This window comes from Arachis ipaensis, chromosome B5 (genome assembly GCF_059453495.1).
Source record: "Arachis ipaensis isolate K30076 ecotype BB chromosome B5, ASM5945349v1, whole genome shotgun sequence".
NCBI classification, from domain to species: Eukaryota; Viridiplantae; Streptophyta; class Magnoliopsida; order Fabales; family Fabaceae; genus Arachis; species Arachis ipaensis.
This window is the reverse complement of record NC_142440.1, coordinates 33,416,804-33,438,092: the sequence shown is the minus strand read 5'-3', so window position 1 is coordinate 33,438,092 and position 21,289 is coordinate 33,416,804. Positions and strand designations below refer to the sequence as shown.

The following is a 21,289-nucleotide window of genomic DNA, read 5'->3' as shown; positions in this document are numbered from 1 at the left end:
AAAATTTTCCGGATCTCCATTAACCTCCGCATTACAGGTAATCCCCGCGGGTGCATTCTTTTTTTTTTGCCAGAATTCACCAAATTTTAAAAGTATTATCTTTTCTAAAATTATTTAAGAAGGTTTAATGTTCTTAGATACTGATTTTGAAAATTAAGTGCTCTCGGACAACTCATTAGAGAAAAGTGAAAAAAAAAGAAAAACAAATAACTTGTGAAAACATGTTTCTAACTATCATGCTTTATCTCTGCATCCACACAGATTAAAATAGATCTAAGGCATATGAAAAAGATATAACAATGATACTATCCTATCATGTCATGGCTAAAACTGACTCCACAATTAATATAGAAAAATAATGCAAATAAAAAGGTGTGTAACAGAACATTAAAAGTAGTAGTTAAATAGTTTTCCTCATGTAAGATTCACGCACAAAAGAGTACACAGCTAATGAGCTACAAAATGGTGGAGTCTAAAGTGGTGGTGTTGCTAATGTCAACAAAAATGTTCGAAAACAAGTCTTAGACAATTTTAAGAGTTTTACCCTGGACACTATGAACACATCATGATGATTACTCATGATTGAACCCCAACATCACCTGCAACGTGATTGAATTGACCACCTGAACCATTGTTGTAAGAGTAACCACCTCCTCTCGCACCTCTTCCTCTGTTGTTATAGTAGTTCCTTGTATAATAGTTTCCAGGTTGATCATAGTATTGATTGCGACCATTTTGGTAGCCTCCTCTGCCGACTCCACCACCACCACCACCACCACGGCCTCCACGTCCATTTGAATAACCCCTCCGACTACCTCCACCACCACGACCCCCTCTTTGGTTCTGATAACCCCTTCTAGGATTGTACTGCTGATCCTTTGTCTCCATGTCTCGTTGATTATACTCCACGTCAACCTGTGCATTGGTCTGTTCATGCTGAGCTGTGACCACCTCCACATTTTCTACTTCAACCTCGTCCTGCATAAAGAGTTACCTTGAGAATCAGATCAAATCACATGTTCTATGGCTAGAAAGATATATTGCAAAGGATAAGCACCTTTTGAAGCTCCCCTTCAGGATCAGAGTGCTCTTCTCCAGATCCATGTCCTTGATAATTTATGGCTCCTTCATCCTATAAATGATAGGAAAATTTTAAGCCGAGTCTTTTGGCTTGAATCACAAAAGATATAGAGAAACTTGCTCATCATGCTAACATGTTTCTTCACCCAAAGACATTCAAGAAGAGAGATAGGTGCTCAGTAAATAGTTCTCTACGCGAATCATATCAATGAATAACCAACAATTTTATAACTTCTGCAATAATGTAACAGATGTGTACGTAACTGTATAATTGAATCTATCATAAACATTTAGGTGTAAAATTGAACGAATAAACTTTAGGCTAAAATTGAAATTAACTCCAAACATTGAGGATAAAAAGTATACTTACTTTTTACCATATATATAATAAAATATGTGCAACAAAATATTAAGGGATATAAAAGTTACATCAACAAAAACAAAAAGAAATAGTTTAAATAGCATAGTAATGAAACTACTATAATAAACCAACCAACAAGATTTGAAGCTTCAAAAGATTAGTATAGAAAGAAAAGCATATTTACAGTTTATCATGATCAGTCAAAATTATACACAGGTATCTTTTAGATAGGGAAAAAGATATTGCAGCTAAGCATGAAACTATTATTTGAATAGTATAGTTTGTTCCATTATCACATTAAGAGTGTGTTTGAAAGACATCGAATTATTATGCATTGGTGTTCATGTAAACTTCATTGATAATTTATCCATCTACATGCTTTTAGCATTATAGTCAACTCAATCATCAAACTTTAAACACACATCCAAGGAGATCTATTGATTCTAGACATAATAACATATAAGGTATATCAATTAGAATGTTCACTCATATCTATACAGGCATATTTATGTTGAAAACATCTGATTATAAAAATGTCGAGAACAAATACATGATACACAACAATAACTAACATCTAGGCCATATCTTGCTAGGTGAGGTGAACCATAAAAGATTTCCAATAAAAATGTTAGATTTGGGCCATTCTAAATAGTTTCTTCGTAAACTTTTAAGTTGTTCTTCCTTTACTTTTTATATTGGAACATTCCATTTAATTCAGCCAAATCCCCCGTTAGCCTTATTCTCACATATATAAACCACCTCAAGCCAGCTCTTCTCTTCAAATAGATACTAGTTTAATAATCCTGAGAATTAGAAAACATTTTCACAACTCACTACTTATACTATCGTATTGTCAATCCTCCAGTAAATTGTATGAAATTTCTTTATGTTAAAAAATTAAGTCCAAGGTTTATTACTTTATTATAAACAATTATGAAGTCAGAGTTTACAAAGGTATAAGATTGAACTACTCAAAGAATGTATAACATAACATATATGATAGTGGTATCTCTTCCATTAACCCTAATAAAAAAATTAAAATAAAATAAATCCTTTTATGAAATATTTTGATTGCATATGTACTCAAGAAAAAACCAAATATATTAAAAATATACAAACCTACAGCATGAGATAGAGGATAGGGGATAATAGGAACAAGAGATCATTATTGAACCTCCAAATATAAATTATCTAGTAACTGCGAATTGCAAAAGTACTAAATTGATAAAAAAAAAACAGAAAGTTCAAATTATTGTATCACCGCAATAATAATCTTGAAGATATCAATATGTTAAAGGACTACACAGTCACTAATGTTTCTTCTAAAACTCAGGCGCACAGAATAATATTGATATTTTAACATGTTGGAACAAGAACTAGTTTAGCTGAGTACCTCTGCTCATTGATATATGAATGCAAGACTACAGTTCAATTTTGATCATTTGATGCATAACATAATGCAATAATACTTAACCAGGACCCTAAGACAGTGTTTGGTTAGTGGGTGTGTCCATCTAATACATAGATACGGTGGCACACACACGTCTCCCGTTTGGCTGGAGAGACAATTTTTTGAAGGACACGGTTGTACACAGTTGCACACAATAGACAATAGAGGTGTATTTTGTGTCACTTCAGAAAGTTGAGACACGGATTTTTTATGTTGGACACAAATTGTTTATTCATTTTTACCTTTAATATTTTGTGAATTCCCCAAATCTACCCTCCTTTCCCCAACCATTCCCTTCTTCTCTTTCACTCCCACCAACATGCTGTCTTTTGCTTCTCTCCCATGACAACAACAACTCTCTCTCTCCCTTCCTCCCCCTATTTAATGGAAAAAGAAGAATAATATTGATATGGTGTTGATGATGGAAAAAGAAGAATAATATTCTTGTGTCTTGTGTTGTGTATTATTTACCAAACAAACCAAAAAAATTGTGTATTGTTATGTCTAGGTCTATTTGTGTATTTGTGTCTATGTCTTATTTTCTTCCGCCCATTAACCACCCATTAACCAAACACAGCCTACTAGCATTCAACAATACTTAAATATATCCTAATACTGATCTCTCTTATGGTAATATACACCAAAACGAAATAAAACAGAAGTCATAAACATTCCTACTCCCATAACTCGATAGGTGTAAATCAAAAAGAAAACTAATAAGAATGTGGCAACTCTCAAACAACCATTCATCCACCAAACAAAGCAATGTCAGCAGCTAGCACATTTCATCTGAAAAGCAGTTTAAATATATTTCCATAGGAAAACCAACAACAACAATGAGACAAGTTAGCACTAATACATCACATTCTATCCACATATGTAAATCGCACCATCTTAAGATGACACCAACACATCGGTTATAGTTATACCTGATCCGGAGACTTAGAAACCAAGCCTCCTTCGCCCTCAACCGGAGCTGTGCCATGCACAGGGACCTGGAAAGACTGGTAACTCCCACTGGCAGCAGCGGCAGCAACTTCATCCGTAGCCTTAATCTCAGGAGTAGTGATGAAATACTCTGAAGACATAATCTTGTTTAACTTCTCCCTCAATCCAGCATCTATCAACAAACAAAAACCACACAATGAATCAATCAACACCGCAAAATTTTAAAACTTCAAAAAAGCAACGGAATTCGTTCAAACACGTACATGTAACTTCGGCATTGGGCTCGATTGGCTGCGGAGCCCTAGCGAGCCAGAGCCTGGCGTGCTCAACGCAGCGGCAGAGTGCGTCGCGGTGCGACAGGCTGGAATCGGCTGGGCGCGAGATCAGAAGCCCCCTCATGGCCGAAATCAGGTCAAGATCCCTCTCTCTGAGCAGATCGGTGGCGTCGTCGGTTACATAATCATAGGTGAGGCAGCAACCACGCTCGTGCGTGCGCGTGAGCATCGTCGACGTGAACTCGTTCTGCGACTTCACATCAAACAAGGACCCGAAATAAATCAAGTTAATCAAATCCTCAACAACAGAAACGTCATCGTTCTTAGCCTCAGAGACAGATTCGGGTTGTGGTTGTGGCTGCAATTGGAATTCAGGTTCCGGTTGGGGTTTTTGTTGGTGGTGGTTATTATTATTTTTTAGGGCAAGGTTGAGTTCTTCGGTGACGGCGGCGGACAAAGGGGATCGAAGCTTCTCGAGCTCGTCGATGAGTGCGAGGACGGAGGGTTTGGAGCGGAGGACTTCTTCTTGCTCCTTGTTAATGGGCTTTCCTTGGGCCATGGACTCTTCGGTGTGGACGATTCGGTTCAGCTTCTTGCGAAGAGCCCGGAGGCGCTTGTTCACAACGCTCAGGACTGGACCCTCTGCAACGTCGTTTGCTGCTGCTGCTGCTCCTGCGGTTGTTGCGGTGGTGCTTGTGGTGGTCGCCATTTGGGGCACGTGCGCAAAACCACTAACAAAGAGAGGTACTTTCTCTTTGGATTTTATTTATGTCTTGGTGGTGGTGGTGGTGGTGGTGTGGAGGAGTGCCGCGGGATGCGGCGGCGGAGTGTGTTTGAGTGTAGTCAGGGGTTTGTGTGGCGTGTGGGAGAGAGAAGCCGGATATGATAAGAGTGCGCGAGTGTCGTTTGATGGGTTTATAAAGGGGTGTGACCGTGTGAGGGTTTCTTCTTGTGGAGTTTTGAGGTTTTTGTGTGTTAGTTGCGATGAGAATTGGGCCGAAGGTTTCCTCGGGTTCTATTAATGTAAGTGCCTTTTGTTGGGGTTGTAGGATTTTTTATTTCTTTGTGAGTTGGACCTTATCTAATTGATGACATGGAGAGTGGCAGGGTTGAGTATGTCAGCTGTCAATAGTTTAAAAGTACATTCTAAAAATTACAATAACATTTGTCTCAATAACAATGTTTGGGTGTTCATAACCTGGGCCCGAAAATTTGGTCTGGTTTAATTTTTTAGAAATTAATTTGGTGTAATTTTATTAGGTTTAAAGTTGGATAAGAGTCTTAAAAATAGACCATGTCACTATATTGGGTCGGATCCGGGCCATAGTTCGAGTCACTCGAACTTGCCCCAGTAGTCCGGTCATCATACACAATTAATATTTTGTGTTATTAGTGATGGATAATGGCTACTCTTATCTGGAATTTAAGTATTATACTTAATATTTTGTGTTATTAGTCATTATAAGACTATAAGTTAATGTTTTATATTTAAAATGTATAAGACTCTAGACTAATGCATAATATTGTGTTATTTGTATTGATTTAAATATTTTGTGTTATTAGACAATATTAGTATTGATTGTGGTTGTGCTTTAATTTTAGGAAATAGTTGGTTTTTGTTATATTTTTCTAAGTGAATTTTACCATATCAAATAATTGTTGGAGTCTTAGAAATTTGGATATTTTCACATGCTAGCTTACAAGAAGATAATGTTAAGGGTCCGGTTTTCACCCGATTTTTATCCGATATAATCGTAACCCAAAAATGTGTAGGTTTCATCGAGTTTAGGACTGGATTCGAGTCTAACAAATATGCCCGGTATATAAATCCAATGTTATTAGGTAATCAATTGAACATCCCCAATGAACATCCCATGAACATCCCCAATGTTATTAGGTAATCAATTGAATTTAAATCTTTTAAAGTGAAAAAAATTAATAAAATAATAAATTAATAGATTAATTAATATTAATTTTATAATTTTTATAAAATATATATTTTATTATCTTAATTTAAGAATAATTAATTTTTTTATTATTTTATTAATTTTTTTATTTTAGAAAATCTTCATCCAATCAATTAGAGTATTAACTCACTTTAACCTGAATTTCGAAAAATGATCCAATAAAACAACAAAAAAAACACCCCACACCTATCCAAAACCAATCCTAATTTCACTTTGTCACTTTTACTCCCTGAAATTTTTCTTCATTCTAATTAATAGGTGTTTCTTTCTTAATTAGGGATTTAGGATGTAAGTAGAAAATTTTATATGAAATGTTTTTTTTATTTATTGGATATTTTTTTAAGAAAAAATATCATGAGCCAATGGAATATTTGTACAATGTGTACAATTGAGGTTTAGAGAGTATTAGAGATATAACTATTAGTGTTACCTTTTCCTATCAGTTAAAATTTTCGGGATAAGTGGTATCATGACATGATATTAGAGTTTTAGATTCAAAAGGTCAAGAGTTCGATCGTGAACCTCAAAATCGATTTAAGTTTTTGGAAAGATGTTTATTATCCCTAATACTCGAATTTGAAAAGATGTTTATTATCCTTAGTACTCGAATAGTTATTCTAAATAGTATGAGAATGTTCATTTTGTAACTCAATAACTCATTGTACACATTATACAAATAACCTATTATCTCTCTAGCGGATTCCTTTTTTTAAAGCACTAGTATTTTGTTGTGTAAAAGATTTGAGATATTTGTTTTTTTATGTTATTGAATATTTTTATATAAGTAAGTGGATATTTCTCTACGAATAAGAAATTGTATCGTTAGAAAATTTTAAATGTTTCTTTTTTAGATTAGTGGATATCTTTTTATTAGAAATTTAGGGTTTAAGTATAAGACTTCGTATGGGATGTTTCTTTTTTTTTATTTGTTAGATGTTTCCTTTAAAGCACTAGCGAACTTGTTTTTTTTGTTATAGGATATTTTTATATAAGTGAATGTTTCTTTACAAATAAATGGTTGAATCTTTAAAATAATGTGAAATTTTTTTTTGAGTTGGTAAATGTTTCTTTTTTGTGTGTAAGATGATCTGAGATTTTTTTGTTACTGGATGTTTTTATATAAGTAAGTGGATATTTTTTTTGTGTGTGTAAAATCTAATCGTTAAAAGATTTTGAATGTTTTTTTTTTTTGAATTGGTGAATGTTTCTTGTTTTATTAAGGCATTTTTGTGTAATATTGATTTGATTTGTAGCACGAAACATTAGGAGTGCATATGGGTCGGGTCATACTGGATTTGGTTTAACACAGATCCGACTTAAAATATAGATTGGGCTTAATTTTTAGACCTTAACCCGATTCCAGACCCGATAAAACCTATGCTTCTTCGGGTCGGGTGAAAATCGGGTCTTTAGCATGTAAAAATCACCTAATCTCCAACCATTATTTCACAATTCATATAGTAAAATTCACTTAAAAAAATATAATAAGAATCAACTATTCTCTAAAATTAAAGCATAACCATAATCAATACTAATATTGTCTAATAATACCAAATATTTAAATCAATACAAATAACACAAAATATTAAGGTTTACAATATTTAAATTCTATATAAGAATAGCTATCATCCATCACTAATAACACAAAATATTAATTATGTATGATGACCGAGTCATCGGACTGAGTTCGGATGACTCGAACTATGACCCAGACCCGACCCAAAATAATGACTGGATCTATTTTTGAGACCCTTACCCGGCCTTAAACCTGATAAAATCACACTAAATTAGCCCATAAAATATTCGGAGTTGAATCGGGTCGGGTTATATACACCCCTACAACATAATGGAGAGAGCTCTGAAGCAAGAGTCTAAAAAAGTACTGTATGTTACATAACTATTGCATCAATACTATAAGTAGTTGGATGTTTTTACTTCTGTTTTTATTATTAGTATTAGATTAGGATTGAGGCATTTTGGAGTTAGAGTTGATATAGGATATGTTCTTGAGAATTTTAGGTTTAAAATTTAAGGTTTGCAAATTAGTTTGATTTTATGAAAATGTTATCATTTTTATTTTAAAAAATAGAAAATTATATGGTACAGATCTAAATCTGTACAGATTTAAAGATTTGTTTACTTAAACCACACTTTCTAAAGCCACACTTTTCACTTAAAACCGTAGCTCTTCACAAAGAAAAACGTCACCTAATGGAAAAAAGTAAATTAGAAGATTTAAGAGAAGAAATAATTAAGTTATCAAAATTAATAGATCAAAAATTAATAATTTTAACTAATGTTAACTGTAATGACACAGAATTCTTAAAATCAATACAAAATGATTTTTCTCAAAATCTTTATTTTACTATAAGTTTTATTGAAGGACTTCAAAAACCTGAAAAAACTTATTTTTCACACGGAATTTCTAAGAAATGTTACCATGGAAATGATTCCCCACATCTTTATCATACTTTTAACCCACAATTAAATTCTATAGTAGATATGCTTGAAGAAATATTAGTATCTATAAAATTTCAAAGAAATAAGGAAAAAGAAAATCCCAAAGAAGAAAAATTTCAAAATATAATCAACATAACAGATTTAAAAGTAAAACCACCACTAAAATTATGAATATTGAAGAAAAATTAGAAGAAGTTACAATGCTTTTTAAACAATTAAAAATGGCTCAAGAAAATAATATTATGGAACAGGGATTTCAGATAGAAGAAGAATTAGTAAATTCTGAAAATATAGAAAATGAAGAACACATCCTAGATTATTCAAGTGACGAAGAACCAGCAATTCCAATACAAGTAAAAAATGAAGTTGGAACATCTAGGGATAATCAATCTCATTTTAAATGGGAAACAGGTTTTGATAATTATGCTTTTAAAAAAGGATTTATAAATAAAGATTCAAAATATACAAAAACACCATCAAAATACGTTCCTAAAATCCAGGAAATGGAAGGAGAAAGAATGCTCGATTTAGACTGTAAAAAGAATGAAAAAGAAATTTTCGAAAACTGGTTGAATTCCTTCTTATTAGAAGCCTTTACTAATCCAAAACTTAATGAATTATCTGGAAGAGATATTTGGAATTACATAGGGTTTCATACTAAAGGAGCTATAAGAGATTATATGACATCAATAGAAAACCAAATAATAGAAGAATTAGCAACAAAAACAACAGCTTATGATAAGATATTATATATAATGATGATTCTATATAAAGAATTTTTTGGAAAAAATATTATAGATCATAAACAAGAAGTCTATAATAAAGAATATCAAGAAGCAAAAAATCATTTAGCTAACATTCAGATATATGATTTATGTAATGTGGAGTCTTATATATGTGAATATAGAATACATTATTACAAATTAAAAGAAGAAGATAAAAATCATTATCTTAGTATGTATATAACAAAACTTTCATATCCTGCTAATGAATTTATTATGGGAAGATTTATAAGAGAAATAAATAGAGGAACAATTGAAAATAATTTTGGTGGAGCAACCTCTGCAATAAGAGAGGAAATAAAAGAACGTTGTATGCAAGAAGCAACTCAAAAAAAATTTGCAAATATAATTAGAATTTGCTGTCAGGATAATGAAGAGATACCTCAAAAATATGGTCTTAATAAAAATTTTCAAAGAAAAAGAAAATATCAATTTAGAAAAAGAAAATACTATACAAACTGGAGAAAAAAGAGGTATTTTAGAAAAAGAAATAACAATAAAAACAAAAGACAAAAAAGTGATTATTACCCGAATAAAAAAGAAAATTGTAAGTGTTGGTATTGCCAAGAAGAAGGACACTATGCAAATGAATGTCCGAAAAAGAAGGATAAAAAGGATCTTACTAAACAAATAGAAATTGCTAAGTCCTGTTTCATGGAACCATTAGAAGAATCTGATGATAACTTAGACTATATTTTTGAATATGTCTCGAAAACAGACTCAGAGACTGAGTAATAATGCTACATTTATTACTATAAAAATAACAGAAAAGTTTATAAATGCTTTCATAGATTCTGGAGCAACGCAATGCTTTGCTAGTTCAAACATAAAACTTGATTGGAAAAAATTAAAGAAACCATTAAGAGTTAGAATAGCTGACAAATCAATACATAAAATTAACCAAAAAGCGGAGATGGTTGAAATTTTTATTCAAAATTATAGGTTCATTGTTCCATCTATATATATGTTAGACTCTGGAATGGATTTTATCATAGGAAATAATTTTTTAAAGCTATATCATCCATTCATTCAAGAATTAACATATATAGTTTTAAAAGCACCACACGATTCTTCAATAAATCAAAAATCAAAACGTATAAAAATACCAACTACCACTATAGATAAGATCTTAAAATTTAAAATATTTTCTATATTAGAGACATGTTATTTAAATTTATACTTTCAGATAAATATTCCAAAAAATAGTCTTGAAATAAAGATAGAAGAACTTTTGGATGAAATTTGTGCTGAAAATCCTTTAGATGTTAAAAATACAAATAACGAATTAGTAAAAGTCCTTGAAATATCTCTGTTCTGTTCTGTGACAAAAGAATTACTGATGACCCAATAGATCAAATAATTGGAATTGTTCATGGAAATTTGGCAAATGTAAATGTTAAATTTAATGCCCATCTTGGATATGCTATACCTTTATCAACTGAAAATCTTGGAAGATCTGTAAGTTTGGCTTATAAATTTCATAGAAAGAATCTAATGGAACAAGATGATGAACCATTTTCAATTACATATGCAATAAATTATGCTTTAACAAATAGCCATCATAGTATAATATTTAAAAACAAAGAAAGAATTTATGTCGATGAATTATTTCAGAAAATTGTAAAAACAGAAATACCAAAATATAAAGCTATTGAAAACTCAGTTCTATTACTAAAAGAACCATCAGGAAAATTGGTTTCATCAAATTTTCAAATAAGAGAATCTAAAATTAATAGTCCCTTAAGTTTATCTAAGTTAAAGATTAAAGAAGAAGATTCTGAAATAAAAGAATTAACAAAAAAGGTCGAAAAATTAAATGAAACCCTAAATACTAAATTATGACAATAAATAAAGAAGAAATATATGTAAGTTATCAAGATAAGAAACAAGAGCTCTTTGAAAGAGAAAATCGTTTGAATTATTTGCAGTTCTCTGAAATAAATCAAAGAGCATTTAAAGCTCTAAAAATAATCTATGATAAGTTAAAAAGAGAAGTTGAAGAGTTAAAAAAATTAATAGAATCTCTAGAAAAAAGTGATGAAGCAATGATAGAATTTGCAGAAATTCTAAAATAGATAATGAAGCATACAAAGATTGAAAGACCAGAAAATAAAATAAAAAGAAAAAGAGCGAAAAAATTAAAAAGTAAAATAAAGTAGTATAAAAAAGAATTAAATAATCTTCATATCGAAATTGATGACATTATAATAAAAAGGATAGAAATAAGAATAAATATAAATAAGTTGGAGTTAAACTTAAAAAATTTATAAATGCCTGGAAAACCATATTATGACTTAAAAGAATTAAAGCTGTTAAAAGAAAAAATGGAGAATGAGGTTGAAAAATTAAAAAGATATTTAGAAACAACGGAAAGTGTAGAAATAAAAGAAGTTTTTGAAGATTTGAAAAAATATATTAAAGAAAAAGACAAACAGATAAAAGATTTTATAAACAATAATCCATGCAAAAAAGAATATTATAAACTAAAACAAGATTAAAAAACTATAAAAATTAAATCAGAATTATAAATACTAGTAATAATAGAAATTTTCAACATCTTCAAATCTATACACATTATAAACATAAAAGAGTTAAAAATTAGTATCAAAGCCAAGTTAACGATTAAGGGTAACACTTTCTCTTTAAGCAACACTTTTAGTGATACACTTTTAAACCAAATAAAAACAAAAATCTGTAAATCTGTACCAAAATGCATCTGTACACTAGATGGACCCTTAAAAAATTTATTAAAAACATAAAAGCAATGAGACGGGTAGGATATTATTAATTGAAGAGAGAGAGAGTACTATCAAATTTTTAATAATTTTAAATTTTAAAATTTATTCTGTTACATTTGTTTATTTCAAATTCTATATTTTGACACTAATAATATTGTTAGGCTTATTTTTTAAATTAAGTAAACACAATTTAATTTATTATATTTTTAAATTACAGTATCAAATCTTTTAGAGTATTTATTTTTAAATCATGTAATATATACTAAATATTTGACAATTTAAAATTAATATTCACTAATTTAAAATTTATAAATTAATTTAAAAAAAATAAATATACATCACTAAATCTTAAACTCTAAATTTTAAATCATAGACCCTTAACCCCTAAATTATAAACTCTAACCCTTAATCTCTCAAGAGCATACCTTAAACCCAAATCCCAAATTCAACATACACAAACTCTAAACACTCAATTCTAAATAAAAAATACTAAATAAATAACCCTTAAACCTTAATAGTACGTTTGTTCAAATGTATAAAACTTAACAAGAAGTTTCTTACATTATTTATTCACATGAATACTTAACAAACACACATATTAAACTATTCGATCATTGATCAAATGGTTAATATTTCCTTCAGGATCTTTAAAGAAATCAGATACATCATAATGAGTGGTGGAATTTTCAGCATCATTTGAAACAAAATTTGTTTTATTTCCTTTGCTATCCTTTTTCAAAAATGCTTGATAAAGATCGACTAGGTGCCTTGGGGTACGACAGGTACGCGACCAATGGCCCTTTCCACCACAACGGAAACATTTATCCTTAGTTAATTTATTTTGCCCATTGTTTCTTTCTTTATCCTACTTCTGGTGAGATCCTTTCTTGTGAACATAATTCATTTTCCTTCCATAATTTTTCTTGCTACCAAAGCCTTGCCATTTACCTCTTCTAGAGTTATGATTTGCCGCATTTGCTTCAAAAAATGGGGCGGTACCAGCTGGGCGTACTTCATGATTTTTTAAGATTAACTCATTGTTGCGCTCAGCAACAAGAAGGCAAGAAATTAGCTCAGAATATTTTTTAAATCCTTTTTCTCGATATTGCTGCTACAGGAGCACATTCGAGGCATGGAAGGTTGAGAAAGTTTTCTCTAACATATCGGGCTTGAGAAAGTATCACCGTCTTTTGATTATTGTACCTTTCTTTAAGATCTTTCCACAGATCTGCATGATCTTTTAATGTGAGATGTTCATTTTTCAATCATACGTCAAGATGATGACGAAGAAAAATTATGGCTTTGGCTTTATCCTTCTGGGATGTATTATTTTCAGCCTTAATGGTATTTCTAAGATCCATTGAATCAAGATAGATTTTAGCATCTAGTATCCATGATAAATAATTGTTTCCATATATATCAAGAACATTAAATTCAAGATGAGAGAGCCTCAACATAATGAAAATTTGTTACCTGAGTCTTCCTAAAATTTGATCAGAGTCCCGTGCTGATAATGTGTTATAAAATAAATAAATAAATAAATGAGAAAGAGGTAATAAACATAAAGTAAAGAAATATAATTAGATTATAATATTAACTATAATTACTATCTCAATATAAAAGAGATGATTCATATATATTTATATATATGTATTATCGTATGAAAGAAAGAAAGAGAGGAAGAGTTTTGTATATAAACCATATAAATAGAGAGAGAATTGTTATTGATTGTTGTATCTTTTGTCAGAAACAAAGCCTCTATTTATATACATACATAAGGTTACTTAGTCAAACCTTATTATAATGTAATTTCTCTTGAAAATTTGAGATTTATAGAAAATAGACATCCTAATCTTTTGTACTTATCACAACATGGCGATCCAATTACGATTTTTGAAATTAACAGTTATATTTACTTAGGTGAGTCATTATGCTTACTTATTTTCCGTTTAACTGGTCCAACTGATATCGATTTTTAAAACCTTACTAGAAATACAACAAAATGAATCCAACTAAAAAAAACATGATTAATATGATAATGAATTTATAGTGAGGCTGCAATTATCTAATTCTAATAATAATAACTAATTACATTAATTAAACAAATTATCTAAATCTACATCAAAATTTAAAATTAAAAAATTAAAAAATTCAGTATAAAAAATTTATGAAATAAAAACTGGAAACAAAAAAATAACTCGGTAAAAAGTTAAGTCAATAGTCTCACCCACACTACAGAAGCAGAAGCAAAAAGACAACGATGGAAAAATCACAAGAAGAGGAAGTAGACGCGCGGAGGAAGCACAGGCAAACTAAGACAACGATGCAGGGACGAGGCAGAGACAGGCAAGGCACGACAAAACCAAAGCGGCCGGGACCACATTGACGAAAGAAGTAAACATGACTATGTGAGCCGTGGCGCAGAAACGAGGTATTTAAGGCGGTGAAGAGAGTGACAAGCGATGACCTCCGTCATTGAGTGTCGTGGTAGCCGTGGAATGAGTGAGATAGAGAGGTGAGATTGTGAGAGTGAACACCTGAACTAGGGAAGAGACATATTGAGTTGAGGTTGGAGCTGAGACTTGGTCACGAAGAGGAAATGGGAATAGAGACATTACACAAACGACGCTTTTTTTAATCATACTTTGCGAAGTATGATCAACATGACCAAAATTTCAGTAGACTATCAGCCCACGACAATTGTTACTATATTTTATGTGGCATGACACAGTAGTAGAGAAAACTTAAAAGAAAAGGAGTGAGTACATGTGTTGGTTTGGACTTATATTTTTAATGGAAAAAGCATTTTTTTTTAAATAAAGCAATATTTTTCGAAAATAAAATACTTTTATTTAATTTTAAAATTTATTTGGATATATTTTTTTAAAAAAATATTTTAAATAAAAAATTATTTATTTTTCTAAAAGTCAATAATATCTTATTTTTAAAAATATAAATAAATTTTTGAAAAGAAAAAACTTATTCAAATGAATAAATTTTTTTCATAATTTTTTTTAAAAAAAAAATAATCTTTCCATAAATAAATCCAAACTTATGTATAGTACGATAAATAATATTTCTATAAATAAATACATCTATCTATTTATTTATATAAAAATTAACGGAAAAGCTCTACATCCATATAAAAATTATATGGATGGTATCCAAGTACCTTCTACTCCACGCTCCATACACACGTTTGTTTTACACGCGTCTCATATAACGTATATAACGTAATCCTTATTTTGCGTGATCAACCTTTCTCAACGTAAACCTTTCTCAATGTAAATCTTTCCATACAACGTAAACCTTTTTCGCGTTCTTCTTGTTCTTGTTCTTCTTCTTCTTCTTCTTGTTCTCCTTCTTCTTCTTCAACCTAATTAAATTTGTTGTTCCCCTTTATTCGCGTTTTTCTTCTCTACATTATGGATCTGGATTGACTTCAACGTAATTAGCTTCGTGGTTCATCTTCTTCTTTGTTTTCTTCTTCGATCTGCACTTCTGAATTGAAACAATGAATGAATCAACTTCAAATCAGTTGAATGAGTGCGATTTGGATAATTCTTTCGAAACGTATCAATTTGATGAGGTTTGGATTATTGAATTTTGAATCTAATTCAATGGAATAAAATTGCTAATTTTATTTGAAGTGAATTGAATGGGATGAGGTGATCTATATCTGAATTGAAATAAATTGAATTGATATTATGTAACTGTGAGTGTGAGTAACCTTTCGGTTCGGTAAGTACTAAAGAGTTGATTCATCATGTGCATGTTTTTGGTTCGGTATGCAGAAAGGAGTCTAAAAAAATTAGACAAATATATTCTGTTTTGTTCCCTAAGCACTATATAATTGTTTCACCGTAATTAAGATTTCGGTTTACCATGCAGACCAGCTGTGTTGTGAAAGAAAAATTTGTCCCAAAGGTGGGAATGATTTTCAAGACACTAGAAGAAGCTGAAAAGTTCTACAAATATTATTCCAAACTTGCCGGTTTTTCTATCAAAATACGGAACACGACTCGGGACGGAGACAAGATTAAGAATCAACTAATTGTATGCTCTAGAGAGGGGAGGTGGAAATCAAAGATATCTCTAACTTTGAAGACAAATCCTTCAGCTGGGTTAAATTGTCCGGCCAGAATTTACGTACACATAATGAATGATGTTGGTCTTTGGACAATTTTTAAAGTTGTTTTGAATCATTCACATCCTTGTTGTCCAGACCAGGCTGAGATGCTCAAACAACACAGGGAGCTTAGTATGTTCGTGCGTCGCATCATCGAAACCCATGAGGAAGCCGGAATCAGACGAGCAAAACTTACCAATAATTTGTGGTAGCAGCTAGCAGCCACCGTGAACTAGGTTTTATTGAAAAAGACGTCAGAAATTACATCACAAGGGAAGTACAAAATATTTTCAAAGAAGACAATGCTAAAGAATTTGGGATGTACCTAGTAAGAATGAAAGAGAAGAACCAAAATTTCTTCTTTAAGCTCAACCTTGAAGGTGATCACTGCATTAAACATGCATTCTGGGCTGATGCAAGAAGTAGGGCTGCATTTGATTATTTCGGAGATGTGGTTTCATTTGACACCACCTATAATACAAACAGGTATTTGATTCTTTCAAACATATTTTTGATGTTCGGTGAGTGTATATATTTCAGTTCACCACCTTGTGCTTTTTATTTATGCAGGTACAATTTGGTTTTAGGTTCTTTTGTTGGCGTGAATCACCATGGCCAGTCGACACTTCTTGGATGTGCGATGATGAAAAATGAGGACATCCAGTAATTCAAATGGCTATTTGAGTGTTGGCTACGTTGCATGGGAGGGAAGACACCAAAAGGTATTCTTACCGATCAATGCACATCGATTCAAAGGGCAATTGAGCTGTGCATCTGGCACATTATGAAGAAGATTCCAAGAAAATTAAATGGCTACAAGGGACACAATGAAATTGAACAAGAGATGAGCCATGTTGTTTGGAACTCGTACACAAAAGAAGCATTTGACAGAAACTGGATTGATTTCCTTAGAAAGTACAGCCTCGGAGGCAACAAGTGGCTTTCAGGTAATTGAGATTTCAATTCGAATTATTTTTATGCTCATATATTTTTTTCCCAAAGCATGCACTGTTTTCGGTTCACCAGACCTTATGGCTTCGGTTTGGTTTGCAGAGCTGTACGAGGATTGCTATATATGGATTTCGGTTTACTTGGATCACCACTTTTGGGCCGGGATGAGAAGCACACAAAGGAGCGAGAGCATGCATTCATTTTTCAACAAGTTCATCACACGAAATAGCTCCTTGAGATAATTTGTGAAGCAATACGACAATTGCCTAGCAAGCAGAGAGAGAATTCGATACTGCAGATTTTCACACCGTGATACCGTGTGCAACAAAATCAGCAATAGAGGCACAGTTTCAGCATGTATGTACCCATGAGAAGTTCAGGGAAGTTCAAGCTCAATTCAGAGGTAAAGTGAACTGTATCACAAGATCAATGCATTCCACCCTAGGTTTCACAACATATGAAGTACTAGAGCAGGTTTCCAACTCACATTTAATAAGTTTGTTGTCACCTACGACGCAGTATCACGAGATGTAAAGTTCCGTTGCTTACTGTTTGAGTCTAGGGGTATATTGTGCTACCATTCCCTAAGCATCCTAAGCTTTGAGCGAATAGATAACGTGGCACCGAAATACATATTGGAACGTTGGAGCAAGAACATAAAGAGGAGGCATACACACATTAAGAGCAGCCAAGATGAACCTCTACTAGAGCCAAGAAGTAAGAGATTTGATAAATTGGTGTTTCGGTCACACAATATATGTGAAATTGCATCCGAGTCTGAAGAGTTGACCGTAATTTTGCACCGAGCATTTGCCAAGGTCATGGCAGAAATGGAAGAATATCAAGGGAGAAGCAAAGGAAAAAGTTTGTTAACCCACGAAGAAGCGACATTTTAGACTTAAGGGTTTAGGGTTTAGGATTTAGGGTCCAGGGTTTAGGGTCTAGGGTTTAGGGTTCAGGGTTTAAGGTTTAGGGTTTAGAGTTTAGAGTTTAGGGTTTAAAGTTTAGGGTTCAGGGTTTAGAGTTCAGAGTTCAGAGTTCAGGGTTAGGGTTCAGGGTTTAGGGTTTTAGGGGTTTAAGGGTTTATGGTTTAGTGTTTAGGGTTATGGTTTAGGGTTTAGGGTTACGGTTATGGTTTAGGGTTTAGTGTTTAGGGGTTAGGGTTCAGGGTTTAGGGGTTCAGTGTGTTTCCAACTTTCGGTTTGCCTAGTGTATGAATTTCGGTTCACTGTGTTCTTTTGGAGTTCGTAATGTATTGGTAAATACAGTGATTGCAATCACTAAGAACCTGGAATAAAATAGTAGCCAGACAGTTCCAATAGATATATAAATTAACATCTCAGATGAGTAATTGGTGCACGAAATTGTGATCTCAATGGCACCAACAACTTGGTACGCACAATTGTAATCTCAACTCTTTTTCACAACTTCGCACAACTAACCAGCAAGTGCACTGGGTCGTCCAAGTAATAAACCTTACATGAGTAAGGGTCGATCCCACGGAGATTGTCGGCTTGGAGCAAGCTATGGTCATCCTTGTAAATCTCAGTCAGGCGGATTCAATCGGTTATGATGTTTTGATAATTAAAACATAAATGAAATATAAAATAAAATAGAGATACTTATGTAATTCATTGGTGGGAATTTCAGATAAGCGTCTGGAGATGCATTGTTGCTTCTGAACCTCTGCTTTCCTATTGCTTTCTTCCAACCATGCGTTACCTCCTTCCATGGCAAGCTGTATGATCCTCTCGGATGAAAACAAATCCATATGCGCTGTCACCGCACGGCTAATCATCTGTCGGTTTCCGCTAGCGTCAGAGTAAGACCATTGTCTTTTTGCACACTGTCACTTGTGCCCCACATTCGTAGGTTTGAAGTTCGTTACAGTCATCCCTTTCCAGATCCTACTCGAAATACCACAGACAAGGTTTAGACTTTTTGGATCTCAGGTATGCTGCTAATGGTTCTAGCCTATACCACGAAGACTCTAATCTCACGGAATGGAATACTCTGTTGTCAGGAGAGGCAGCCATGCGTCATGAACTAGGAGGCCAAGAGATACACACTCAAGCTATTGCAGGTAGAATGGAAGTGGTTGTCAGGCACGCGTTCATAAGTGAGAATGATGATGAGTGTCACGGGTCATCACATTCATCAGGTTGAAGTGCGAGTGAATATCTTAGAGAAGAAGTAGGCGTGAATTGAATAGAAAAACAATAGTACTTGTATTAATTCATGAAGAACAGCAGAGCTCCACACCTTAATCTATGGGGTGTAGAAACTCCACCGTAGAAAATACATAAGTGAAAATAGTCTAGGCATGGCCGAATGGCCAGCCTCCAAGTCCAAGGTCTAAGGACTAAACGTCCAGAGATGTCAAAAGCTCTAAAATAAATCTCTAAAAGTAGTTTTTATACTAAACTAGTAGCCTAGGGTTACAGAAATTGAGTAACTAAGTGCAGATAGTGCAGAAATCCACTTCCGAGGCCCACTTGGTGTGTGCTTGGGCTTAGCATTGAAACTTTTTCGTGCTTAGGCTGTTCCTGGAGTTAAACACCAACTTTGGTGCCAGTTTGGGCGTTTAACTCCAATTCTGGTGCCAGTTTGGGCGTTTTACGCTAAGATGTTTTAGGCTGACTTTGAACGTCAGTTTGGGCCATCAAATCTCGAGCAAAGTATGGACTATTATATATTTCTAGAAAGCCCAGGATGTCTACTTTCTAACGCAATTCAGAGCGCGCCAATTGGGCTTCTATTGCTCCAGAAAATCCACTTCGAGTGTAGGGAGGTCAGAATCCAACAGCATCTGCAGTCCTTTTTCAGCCTCTGAATCAGATTTTTGCTCAGGTCCCTCAATTTCAGCCAGAAAGTACCTGAAATCATAGAAAAATACACAAACTCGTCGTAAAGTCCATAAATGTGATTTTTGAATAAAAACTAATAAAAATATAATAAAAAGTAGCTAAATCATACTAAAAACTATGTAAAAACAATGCCAAAAAGGGTATAAATTATCCGCTCATCACAACACCAAACTTAAATTGTTGCTTGTCCCCAAGCAACTAAAAACAAAATAGGATAAAAAGAAGAGAATATACAATAAATTCCAAACTTATCAATGAAAATTAGCTTCAATTAGATGAGCGGGACTTGTAGCCTTTTTGCTTCTGAACAGTTTTGGCATCTCACTTTATCCTTTGAAGTTCAGAATGATTGGCTTCTATAGGAACTCAGAATTCAGATAGTGTTATTGATTCTCCTAGTTCAGTATCTTGATTCTTGAACACAGCTACTTTATGAGTCTTGGCCGTGACCCTAAGCATTTTGTTTTTCAGTATTACCACCGGATACATAAATGCCACAGACACATAACTGGGTGAACCTTTTCAGATTGTGACTCAGCTTTGCTAGAGTCCCCAGTTAGAAGTGTCCAGAGCTCTTAAGCACACTCTTTTTTTGCTTTGGACCACGAATTTAACCGCTCAGTCTCAAGCTTTTCACTTGACACCTTCACGCCACAAGCACATGGTTAGGGATAGCTTGGTTTAGCCGCTTAGGCCAGGATTTTATTCCTTTGGACCCTCCTATCCATTAATGCTCAAAGCCTTGGATCCTTTTTACCCTTGCCTTTTGGTTTAAAGGGCTATTGGCTTTTTCTGCTTGCTTTTTCTTTTTCTTTTTTTTTCCTTAATTTTTTCGCAAGCCTTTGTTTTTCACTACTTTTTCTTGCTTCAAGAATTAATTTTATGATTTTTCAGATTATCAATAACATTTCTCTTTTTTTCATTATTCTTTCACGAGCCAACAATTTTAACATTCATAAACAAAAATATCAAAAATATGCATTGTTCAAGCATTCATTCAGAAAACAAAAGTATTGCCACCACATCAAGATAATTAAACTAATTTCAAGATAGAATTCAAAATTCATGTACTTCTTTTTCTTTTTCAGAAAACATTTTTCATTTAAGAAAGGTGAAGGATTCATAGGACATTCATAGCTTTAAGACATAGACACTAAACACTAATGATAATGTAATAAAGACACAAACATAGACAAAACATAAAGCATAGAAACAAAAAAACAGAAAAATAAGAACAAGGAAATTAAAGAACGGGTCCACCTTAGTGACGGCGGCTAGTTC

At 32.8% G+C, this 21,289-nt stretch overlaps 2 protein-coding genes across 2 annotated transcripts; one reads left to right on the top strand and one right to left on the bottom strand.

Annotated features, from left to right (window-relative positions):
* Positions 1–377: 377 nt before the first annotated feature.
* LOC107643426 (glycine-rich protein) lies at positions 378–6,519 on the bottom strand. Its single transcript, XM_016347070.3, has 4 exons — positions 4,103–6,519; positions 3,821–4,011; positions 1,058–1,132; positions 378–978 (listed from the first exon to the last, which is right to left on the bottom strand). The coding sequence occupies exons 1-4, from the start codon at positions 4,821–4,823 to the stop codon at positions 577–579; spliced, it is 1,389 nt and encodes a 462-aa protein (XP_016202556.1). The 5' UTR covers positions 4,824–6,519; the 3' UTR covers positions 378–576.
* Positions 6,520–16,890: 10,371 nt separating this feature from the next.
* LOC107640437 (protein FAR1-RELATED SEQUENCE 4-like) lies at positions 16,891–18,037 on the top strand. The gene is made up of 4 exons (XM_088486950.1): positions 16,891–17,137; positions 17,193–17,275; positions 17,412–17,544; positions 17,661–18,037. The coding sequence occupies exons 1-4, from the start codon at positions 16,891–16,893 to the stop codon at positions 18,035–18,037; spliced, it is 840 nt and encodes a 279-aa protein (XP_088343076.1).
* Positions 18,038–21,289: the final 3,252 nt, after the last annotated feature.

Coding starts and splice junctions, on each gene's coding strand:
- LOC107640437 (XM_088486950.1), top strand. CDS start 16,891: ATGGGAGGGAAGACACCAAAAGGTATTCTTACCGATCAATGCACATCG. Junction 17,138..17,192: donor AGGCAACAAGTGGCTTTCAG/GTAATTGAGATT, acceptor TTTTTCCCAAAG/CATGCACTGTTTTCGGTTCA. Junction 17,276..17,411: donor ATTGCTATATATGGATTTCG/GTTTACTTGGAT, acceptor ACAATTGCCTAG/CAAGCAGAGAGAGAATTCGA.
- LOC107643426 (XM_016347070.3), bottom strand. CDS start 4,823: ATGGCGACCACCACAAGCACCACCGCAACAACCGCAGGAGCAGCAGCA. Junction 1,133..3,820: donor TTTCTAAGTCTCCGGATCAG/GTATAACTATAA, acceptor TATCATTTATAG/GATGAAGGAGCCATAAATTA. Junction 979..1,057: donor CTGAAGGGGAGCTTCAAAAG/GTGCTTATCCTT, acceptor CTCTTTATGCAG/GACGAGGTTGAAGTAGAAAA.